General features: G+C 40.0%; 1 protein-coding gene across 1 annotated transcript; it reads right to left on the bottom strand.

Moving 5' to 3' along the window:
* Window positions 1-3,959: 3,959 nt before the first annotated feature.
* On the bottom strand, window positions 3,960-11,367 carry LOC308360200 (HAUS augmin-like complex subunit 8). The gene is made up of 10 exons (XM_080831988.1): window positions 11,231-11,367; window positions 10,868-10,926; window positions 10,680-10,741; window positions 10,455-10,503; window positions 10,048-10,128; window positions 5,718-5,824; window positions 5,259-5,417; window positions 4,817-4,958; window positions 4,489-4,627; window positions 3,960-4,306 (listed from the first exon to the last, which is right to left on the bottom strand). The coding sequence occupies exons 1-10, from the start codon at window positions 11,290-11,292 to the stop codon at window positions 4,216-4,218; spliced, it is 951 nt and encodes a 316-aa protein (XP_080688114.1). The 5' UTR covers window positions 11,293-11,367; the 3' UTR covers window positions 3,960-4,215.
* Window positions 11,368-11,599: the final 232 nt, after the last annotated feature.

The following is an 11,599-nucleotide window of genomic DNA, read 5'->3' as shown; positions in this document are numbered from 1 at the left end:
TTAAAATTATGCTGGTGTGTTTGTGTGTGTGTGGCACATTTACCCCAACAGCAGTGTGTACATTGTCAGTTGTTGTTAATATGGTGATCTATTCTTTAAAGTGATTTACAAAACAAACTAAAAATTACTTTCAGACCGCTTGGAAATCTGAATATTTGTGTCACACTTATCAGGTACACTGGGTGAGGTTTAATGTAAGTGCCTAAATTAAATATACATTTCTGTAAAAGGAGTCAATTATGTTGGTCACAGTGACGTTGCCGGTTTCTTCTCATGCTCATGCTCCTGTCACGCCTGCCCCTGACCCAGGGTGCCCAGAGAGCCTAGCTGTCAGCCTACAGTAACCCTTCCCTCATTTTATTTCTCGCCTGCTAAGCCTTACCATAAAATTAAACTCTTTTTACCAGAACGGTCACAAACCGTCTTGCTGCAGCAGCAGTAAGCTGTGGTAGCGGTACTCTTCCAAATCACCACTAGAGGGCGCAAAACATGGACTGAAATGGACCGCTGATTTTATTTGTGGTCAGTCCTGCTAATCAATATTGTGGGTCAAATCTGTGTCTATCAAATTCAGTCCTTATAAGAAATAAGAGTTAGGCTAAAAAGCTGTATCAGGGGAGCTACTGGGTAATCCTAGGAAAACACGATTACACGACACGACAGACACACCATCCAGCTGCCCTGATGGGACCGTGGAAGATCATTAATGAGGGTCGTATCCTACAATGCTCGTGGCCTCCGAGTAGGACATACTGCTGCTGATAGATCAATACGTTTGGTGGTGGACACATTGCTGGACGAGAGTGACATTGTCTGCCTCCAAGAAACCTGGATGGCCCAGCAAGATCTAGACAAATTGAACACCCTACACAAGAACTTTCATGGTGCTGGAGAGTCCACTACCGATCTCAGCATGGTTCGTGGGAGGATAGCTGGTGGCATAGCTATACTTTGGAACAAAAAATATGACCCAATGGTGAAGGTGGTGCGTCTTAATGTTGACTGGGCTATTGGGTTGGAGTTTAATCATAATGAAAAGAAATGTACTATTTTAAATGTGTATACCATATGAATCCTATGACCATGAGGATGAATTTCTGAACAGGTTGGCTTTTATTCAGTCCTTCATAGAGGACAACAGCTCATCTTGTGTGTCATGGGTGATTTTAATGCTGACATGTCAGATAAATCTTTATTCGCAAAACATCTGCAGCAGTTCTGTACTGCAACTAAATTAATTATATTTTTTTGCCTGATACAAGTTTTACCTATGTAAGTGAAGCTTGGCACACAACTTCCTGGCTAGACCATATTGTGACAACAGCCGATGCTCATGACTCACTGGAAAGTATAGAGATATGTTATGGACTGGCCACCACTGATCACATACCAGTTGCTATGCTGCTAAATGTTGAGAGTGTACCCCTGCTGGCCAACAATGGTAATGCTGCTCCCTCAAAAAAACTGGACTGGTCAAAATTGACCAAAGAGGATATGCACAGATATTCTTTATTAACTGATAGCTTACTCAGTGATGTTGAATTGCCTAGGGATGCCCTTATGTGCACGGATATGAGCTGCAAGGATAAACATCATACTGAAAAGCTCTGTGCCATGTATGATGATATTGTCAAATGTCTTTATACTTCCAGTGAGGAAGGTCCCTAACATACGGCCTGGCTGGAATGAATTTGTGTCTGAGCAACATGCTGCTGCTAGAGAGGCATTTAGACTATGGTCAGAGGCAGGCAGACCCAGACAGGGAGTGTTGCTTGAAAACAAAAAACTCACAAATGCTTTTAAATATGCACTTCGTTTTATTAAGAAAAATGAAAAAACAATGAGAGCAGACTCGCTGGCCAGAAAGATGCAGAATAACAATCTTACTGACTTCTGGAAGGAGATCAAAATCATAAATAATAACAGAACTCCCCTCCCTTCTGATATAGAGGGGGTTAGTTGTCCAGAGAAGATTGCTGATCTGTGGCGAGAGCATTACAGTAAACTATTTAATTGTGTTAAAAGTAACGAAAATGAAAATGAATGTAAAGGTCTCTCAGCAGACATGATAGTTAGATCAGTAGATATCTATGATTCCATCCACATGCTTGACAACAACAAAGCTTGTGGTATGGATTGCATTTCTGCAGAGCATCTAAAAAATGCCAGTTATAGACTCAGTCCATTACTAGCCATGTGTCTTACTGGAATTATGGTTCATGGTGTTCTACCGAACTCTATTATGTCAGTGCTGTTAGTGCCTGTTCTTAAGGATAAGTCTGGTAAACTGAACAGCAAAGACAACTATCGACCCATTGCATTAGCCAGTATCTTGTCTAAAGTGTTTGAGAGAATTCTATTAATGAAATTGGAAATGTATGTTCTGACTGCTGACAATCAGTTTGGTTTTAAAAGAAAACATGGTACTGATCTCTGTATGCTCTGAAGGAGATTGTCTCTAGGTACAAAAGTCTTAATTAATCTGTATTTTTATGCTTTATTGATGCTTCCAAAGCTTTTGATAGAATTTGTCATGAAAAACAGTTTATGAAGCTGCTAGCGAGAGGTGTCCCTAAACCTCTTGTGAGGATTTTGGTGTTCTGTTATGCCAATCAAACTTTTCATGTTAAATGGGACAATGTTGTATCAGCTCCTTTCTATGTTGCCAACGGAGTTCGACAAGGAGGAATTTTATCTCCCTTTTTGTTTAATGTTTATATGGACGAATTATCAAGCCAGCTGAATAAGACAAATACAGGCTGTCTTGTAGGGGAATCTACTGTCAATCATCTGATGTACGCAGATGATTTGGTCTTACTCAGCCCATACAGTGCTGGGCTGCAACATATGCTGAGCGTGTGCTCTCAGTATGGCATAGACCATGATATTAAATATAATGGAAAGAAAAGCCACATAATGATAGTCAGAAGTAATCAGGATAGGAAATTAACCTTCCCTACCTTTTATCTATCTGGCAGTCCCCTTGGTGCCCATGAGGATATAAGATATCTGGGCCATGTCATTTCTGATGATTGGACTGATGACAACGATATATATCGACAGCGCTGCAAAATATATTCTCAGGCCAATATGTTATTAAGAAAGTTTTCTATGTGCTCAGATTCGGTTAAATGTTCCCTGTTTAGAACCTACATAACACCGATGTACACTGCTCATTTGTGGTCTAATTACAGGAAAAGGAGTATACAGAGACTGAAAGTAGCTTACAATGATGCTTTTAGATTGCTGCTTCATGTGCCTAGGTGGCATAGTGCTAGTCAGTTGTTTGTCTCTAAGCACGTACCAACTTGTGAGGCGCTCTTGAGAAAACTGATGTATGGTTTCATTTCACAAGTCTGAGAACTTCATAGTAGAGGCTCTGGTCAACCCTCTAAAGAGCTGTTATCGCTTTACCTCAAACTTAAGACGACATTGGCACAAAAGTCTTCATACTTTTTAATGCACTGTATTATGTGTGTTGTATCTATTTGTTTTTCTCTATTTTAATATTTAAATTTTTTATAATTGTATGTCTGTTACTTTATATGGAATTGGTGTCTGAAATAAAGAATAATAATAATAATAAAAAAAATAAAAAATAATAATAATAATGCGGAACGACCAACGTTCGAACCGGAAAACGGTCTTAGACGGAGCTAATAATTTCCGCCTGATCTCCTCTGAGGTAACTTCTAAGTGTCGCTTATTATGTTTGTTTTAATGACGGTTTCACCATTAAGGTGTATTGGCTTGTCAAAAGATCAAAGTCCATACACTATAAGTTTTTATTTTTTTTGTGCAGTCACTTTTCTACCTTTCCCCTCTTCCAAACCAATTTTCAGCTTCAGGAAAGGGATAAAGTGCAACAAGACATTAACATGTAGTCATATAATATATTTATTGTACAATTTCAGAACAAGACAAGGTCTGCTACAATGTGCAGGCTCTTGAAAAAAAAAAAAAAGGTATAGCACATACTTTACATGAATTATATACATAAAAAATACACACAGGACAAAAACGGACACAGGACTACACTACACTCATCGATCTATCATACACACATACAAATCTACATCCACCACTCAACATGTTTAAAGTACACATGATCCTTGGGACCAAGTTACAGTAAAGGCAATTGTGGTCTCAGGGTATTGGCTGGAATAAAGGCCTGTGGCTGGGATATTCTAGGTGCTGGGAAGTGCTACGAGATGGTCATGGAAGTAGCAGGTTCTCCTTCTCCAAGAGGCTCTCAACAGTCAGCTGACTCACCAAGGACGACAGCTCCTGCAGGTCTGAGCCCCCCCTAAAAGAAAAGGGAAAAGACACCACGCTCATTGATCCCTCCAAGTATCAAGAACCAGTATTTCATACCCTGGGAAAAGTTGATTTCTTTCATAGTAGTTTTGAATCCTGACAGCTAAGGGGAGGAATTGAACAGAGAGAGTGCAAAACTGCCTCAGATGTTGCATCCACTTGTTGACCTACCTGACCAGTTGCTGGTTAAGATCCTGGGCTGAGTCCTTTATTCTGCTCAGATTCTCCCAAGCAGACTCGCTTCCCTGATCCACTCCCTTTGTGTGCTGCAGCAGGTCCTCACTTGTCTTCAGACATGACACAGCCTCCTCTGCATCATCATGTCCAACAAAACAAGCAAATGGGTGAATAAATACAGTGAATAGTGTGACCAATGGTTAGTATAAAAATAGCCTTATTCCCAGTAATATGTCTGACCAATCTCTAAATAAGAATCTGTCACAAGGGTGAGCATACACATCTGTCTCAATCGTGGTGATATCCACTTGTACTTCCTGACCTAAAAACTGCTCTCGGTCATCTTCCATGTAGAGGTTCTTGACTGGTAGCTCATGCCTTGTGGCATCCACGGCTGTTGCCAGCATCTGGTAGTTTTGAGTAAACTGGGAAGTGACTGCAGCCACTGGGGTGAGTGCAGCAATCTGAGAAAAGAGGATACATTTTGTGCTGAAATGTTGCTGACATTTTGTGCTGAAATGTTGCTGACATTTTGTGCTGAAATTTTACAATGACGTCTCCAAACATCCAAAAGTACGTTGCAGTTAACCATAAGATATGGGTCCCACAATCCCTGCCACTCACAGGAAGATGATCAGACCATCATACATGTCATACGCCATGCTGTACAGCGTAAGTCATGTTTCTCCCAGCTGTGCATGTTTTAATTCAAGGGGCCAAGCACAACACCAAGGAGATATGCAGAAAGAAAAAAAGAAAGTTACCTGTGCATCCAGCAGGTTGTTCAGCTGCTTTTGTTTCTCTCTCAGGTGATACTGACGCTTCTTCTCGTGCACTGTAACCTGCAGCTCCCTCTCAACCTCCATCATGGCAAGAAGTTCCTTCTCTGCTTCCTTCTTCATTATGCGAGTGTTATGCTCCATCTGAAAAGACAATTCCGTGAGCACATGTACCTACTCATATACAAATACTACCACACAAATACCTAAAATGATCTCAAAATCTGATGCTAGAAGGTGTTTTTTCAGTCTAATGTGTGTAATAGTGGATAAGCAATATTTTGTCTTTTGTAATTTGTCTATTCTATGGCACTATAAAAAAAGACGACAAACTTGAGATTCAGCCAGCTGTCATGTGTGGTCTCGAGCCAATGAAGGCACTCAACTGCTTAAACCAGCATCTCAAACGTTAGTATTTGACCATGTTATTTCTGGAATTTGTACCTTAGCTGTAGTATATGTCAGGAGTAATGTCTGCAACTCTAGAACTTCCTTAGAATGTTTAGGTTCCACTGTTTCTGTGTTCCGGGGCCCTGGACTCATTGGCTTCCCTGTAACACAAGATATATGGTACTTTCAGAATATTCCACATTACTGCCACAAAGATCCTATCATGTAGAACTCTTAAGGTGTTTTAGACGTTTTTGGGCACATAGGAACGCCTTCTCAGGTAGCTGAAACGCCCTCTCCGTGCTCTCCAGAGCCTTCGGACAGCTCTCCGTGTCCCCGCAAAAAATTCTGTCAGTCCGCTCATGGCGACGGATACTCCTTGGCCGTGATTGGCCCACTACGACATCACTTCCATACGACATCAATTCCGGAAACTCACATTTCTGGACCTCGCGTTTCCTGTTTCATTACCTTTATATCCATATGAACAACAGCCACTGTCAAAGGCGCAGATCCTTTCCTTGAAAACTATTCCCTATATATCACAATACATGAGCGGCCCAAGTAGCCTAGTGCAGCACGAGCGATAGCAATTAAAATATTTGTCCAAACGACCTGAGCCCCACGGAGTCAATGTCTCAACTGTCATACTACTGACACATTTACTTACGTATTTTATGAATAGCCTGCCCTTATTAAACTCCGGCGTCAACATATACTACATGCACTCGCTCACACAAACAAGCCCCGTTTAAAGTACAACCGCGCACAAGAGGGAGATAGCATATTGAAATTTAATTATTCACATTGGAAGAACGGAATGAAATAGCCTACACATTACACATGATAGGCATCTGCTGTGCCCAAATAAAACTCACATTGTATGCTACACCAGAAGAGGCACAACAAAAGGGTCTTACCATTGAAGATATTTTTTTTCTTGTAAACTTGAAGTCCACGTACAACGTTTGTTAATAAAATATCTACAAAGTCCACCGAGGTGTAATCCATGTTGTTATGGAGAAAGCAGATGGCATCAATTCTATTTCATAAAAAGTTCACACTTTGGACATATCTATCATTGCACATATATTGCAGAACTTGTCACTCCATTGTTTATAACCGACGGTTTCCACTGTATTTTAAATCCAGCATGCGTGTTTAATACATTTCAAACGGCAGAATAGTCTGTTCCGTTAAAGCAAAATAAGGGCAGTAGGCTACATGTTTGCTTAATAGACCTAAATATTAGGGTTATTCTCGAATTCCGATTGTGTTTGGGATATTTTAAAGCACCGGATTTTTCAATGTTGCGATCATTTTTCAAAATCTCCACTAAAAAAACACTTGTTGGCATGTCATCCATTCATATCGATGTGAATCAATCAATACTCATACACCTTTAACTGTGATGTGTTTTCCTTTCATTTCACAACGTATTTACTGTATAATTCACGATAGCAGTTGCCCCTTCGTAAACATTGCTACACATTTTATTTGCTTAAAACACACAAGTAGATATCCTATACTGTCAAATCAGAAAGAAAACAGGCGTCACTCGGCTATTACCTAACCAATAGGCTACCTTTCAAACACAGTGATAGAATGAAGGACAAATGAGTTGGGAATACTATCAAATATGATTAAATAATGGTATTGCACCCATGAGGCAAGCGCGAATACAGTTTGTGCGTTATCTGGCGCTGCCCTCTCTATACTGATTACTTCCACATTTGAATGATGTAACTTATAAACACGTCGTTTTAATGCGCTCTGGCCGCCTTTAAAAGATGTGTCAATAAACGAATGTCTCCAACAAGTAAAGCAGACAGGTTGACTTCCCTAACCTACTTATTAAGATATTCCAAATATGCAATGTTCATTCCTTAATCCGCCAGCCGCAGTAGCCTATCTCAATTTGCCAAGATGATGAATATGGATTATCCGTGTGCTCTGCCCTGCTATTGTTCTAACAATACAATATTCCTTTGTTTGAGTGTGGTTGTTTAGTGCGATGGGGGTATATTCTCGTTAGGCTACTGTATATAAAGGAAGGCATTGCAACGGGAAAATCTCCTGAATCTCTTCTCATTTGTGCTCCAACTGTCACGTCTCTGCGACCCACCGTTGGGCTTCCACCACTTCGAGACACGCTGCCGTTGGGGGTAATTATTATTTTTGGAATTGATACACTTGACAGTGCAGTTTAAGGATAGGTAGGCTAGTGGTAGTAGCTGGTAGTGATGGATAAAGTTTTCTATAAAAAACAAGTGAAGTCTTTCATTCTCACTTTCCACCCTAAAACCATGAACTGAACTATGAATTAAAATGGTGAACTATGATCGTGAACTATTCATGTTTACTTGTATGAACTTTTAACTATTTCATGAAAGGTGTGGACTTGTACAACACTGTCAGTCGTTCAGATGTTGTGCCTATATCGTATCGTCTCGTCACATGATCAAAGAGATTACAAAAATGCCCCAGAAATCATCATTGCAAATCTGAATATAACGAAAATACCAAAGAAAATAAGAACGTATTCATTTAATTTCATCTTTTTTACAGTTTTTCACTATTGTTAAAAAGTATAAAGCGAAAATTCGGCACAATCTGCACAACCTTCACGTCATGTATCAATCGCTCGCCCCAAGTGGGAAATACTTAAGATTCCCTTATCTACATTAGAGTCCGATTTTCCTTGTGAACACACTGATGTCAATTACACATCACGTTGTTGTCAAAACAGTGTACACAAAGTTCTGTTGTTGCACACAATTTTCAAGTAAAATCTCAAAGCATCAACCTGCAAACCACAAATAGTCAAATCTCTAAACTTTCATGTCTTTTGACCAATTTGCAGTGAGGACTGCACCATTAAAGTGTCTTGAGCCTCTGTTTTGTTGGATAAACTATTGAAAACTTTGAAAAGATCCACAACCAGAGAAGGAGAGGGGTAAAAGTGAGAGGAGGAAGAAGAGGAGGACAAGAAGGAGGAGGAGTAGGAGGTTGAAGAGTAGGAGGACAGAGAGAAGGAAGAGGAGGACAAGGAGGAGGAACAGAATGAGGACAATGTGAAGAAGGAGGAGGATCAGGAGAAAGAAGAAGGAGAATGGTCATCTCTAATGAGATTTGGGCCGCTGTGGTAGACCATGTTTTCATGGCTTTTCATTAGAACCTTCAGGATGGAGAACAAGTACGAAATCTGTTTGCCTTGTGTACTGTAATACTGCATATCAATATAATATACGTAGTGTGCTCACAGTATTTGTATTTTGCAGGACTGAAAGAGAACCACACTGTGGAGGAAGAAAACACACTTTCAATATTTTTTGAAAGCAAAGTAGCATTTTCCAGGAGCTATAAAGGGTTTTGCATTTTCAGTTAGTTGCTTTGGAATTTGTGTTTAGAGTTTTAAGAACGAGGCATGCTTTCAAAAAATGTGTGTAAGCAATTGAGAAAAACTATAAGCATTTTGTATACAATTTTATGTCAATACAATCGGGTGGAACAGAAGACTAAAATTGTAAATATGGTTTGTGAGAACAACGGTATTGCTGTTTTATGTTTGACTATGAAAAATGTAGGCCTACACTGATACATTTTACAAAAGGAGAAAGGGCTCAATGAGTCATTGTCATTCATATGGTGTGTGTCGATGATTGTGTTTTCAATTTTGCACTTCTGTGTGCTGTAAATGCTTGGTAGTGTGCAGCTAATGCTTAGTTGTGTGTACTAAATTAATGTATGTGTGTGTGTTTTGAAAATATGGCTGTGTGTACCAAATGAAAACACGAGTTCCATTTTGTGAACAGTTAAGAGATTTGATAGCAAAGAGTCATCTTGCAAAGGGAGTGTCAGGTTTAGCATTTTGTGTGTGAGGTTTTCAATTTTCTGTGTGCAGTTTTGAGAAAGACGTTACTGTTTTGAAAAACGGGTTTTAGCAACAGTGAAAAACTGTAATTGTTTCTATAGTGTAAGATAAGCATATTATTTTGTTGTAGATTGCTACTATTTCTCCCACAAAAAATACCTACCATGATAGAGATAAGTTTGCCCTTTCAGGTGTATATGCATTATTAGACAAAGCATTGAAGTTGTATGTCTGCTGACACCTGTTGCATTTCAGTAGCGACAGCTGGGGAGAGGGAAAGCCAAGTATCGATTTCCATCGCACGAAAACGTCATGGGGTAGCTTGTCTTTTCGGCACTTAAACCGTTACTCCCCCTACTGTTCTGGAAGAGAATTCTTTTCAACACCCACAGCCGTTGGAGTACTATAAACGGGACACAAATGCTAACTAGTACGTACTATCCGGCAGCCCGCCCGCTGCCCGACTATCCGACACGACCATTTGGGTAGTATAGAGGCACCTTAACTCACCTACTATGGCGGACATATCAAAATCTGGCCGCAAGGCATGACCAAGTAGAATTGTTGACTGCAACACACCATCACAATTTACTGCGGAGTAAAAAAAAACAAACATTCAAACATTGTACATCAAGTCTTTTCAACGAGCTGCAAGCTCCTATCCAGATAAATAAATTAAACCAAAATGCTGAGCTTAAACTACTGATATTTTTAGAGATACTCCCTCTTATCTCTTTAACTAAACAAAAGCAAGGAGAGGCAGGTTTATTAGTTTAATAGTGAAACACATTCAGAAAGCTGAAACTTCATATAGTTCTACAGAACATATCTCCTCAACCTTAGAGTATAAGACATGCACACTTGTGTCATTCAGGCACTGAGCAAATGTATCATTCCCACCCACTATCCCCACTCACATGTTTCATGTAATACAGTATTCTGGGACGCCTTTTGAGGAGTTGCGGGCTAGAAGAGAACACAAATACAAAGGTTCTCCTACATTACGCTAGTTAATAGTGGATACATTGTACTGTATTCATGCAGTACTTATCACGAGGGGAGAAATCCCACAGAATCTATTCGGTACTGCAGACTGAAGACTGTGACAGGCTGCCGTTTCAGTACGATACTTCAAGACCTACCTTGGGCGGAGGTTTCTTTCCAGTTGTTTGCATGTAACGAGACTTCACGGTGGTAGCTGTAGCTGTGGTACGGTACAGGCAATTAAGTGTTATAAGTGTTAGGATAACAAAGTTAACACAATGACGTTTGATATGGTGGTACGCTGTTAAATTTAAATTCGGTCTTAAATTTAGGTTCGGTCACTCACGTTTAACCCTTTTCCGTGACCCACCATTTCCACTGGTATTTTCATTCCCTGATATCCCACTGCAAAATACAAGTTTCGATGTATTTATATAGCTGACCATTACTTAACGTAAGCAGTTGACTACGAAATATGATTGACGTTAGCTACAAAATATGACTGACATTAGATACCAAGACATTAAACAGTTCATACATCAAAATAACTAGATATTTGGCTTGGCTTAGCTTAGAATGGCTACTTTTGTTATGGCCCCCAATGTTGACATCTAGCATCATCGTTAGTGACAACAGCCACACAATTGAACAACCACATATCACATGATGTCACATTTTACATTATTTTATATTTGTCATCCATACTCACTTTTTACCATCTCCCAATACGCTCTTGTGGAGCTCAGCTGTGGTCAACTTTTTGTTAGCCATTCGTAGATTGGCGCCGGTGCCTCAACAATAAGGGGTCGTCAGGAAACAAACGTCAAAATACAATATCCCCACTCCATCCTGTTTCAGGGTACTGTTCGGCGTCACTCGCTAAGCGGTTTAGCGAGCTAAATTCCAGGCTAAAAAAAGACAACAACGCTTTAGCGGATTCGGATTTCCATGGTAATTAATCGCTTAGCCCTAGCCTGCTCCAGGGCAGGCTAAGCAAAGTTTAGCTGGCTAAACTTGCCACACCCACGCCAAAAGGAGGGATCCCATTGACAAGGAGTCAGTTTGATTAGCATAGGAA

This window comes from Sprattus sprattus, assembly GCF_963457725.1.
Source record: "Sprattus sprattus genome assembly, chromosome: 2".
Taxonomy (NCBI): domain Eukaryota; kingdom Metazoa; phylum Chordata; class Actinopteri; order Clupeiformes; family Clupeidae; genus Sprattus; species Sprattus sprattus.
This window is presented reverse-complemented; position numbering and strand designations above follow the sequence as displayed.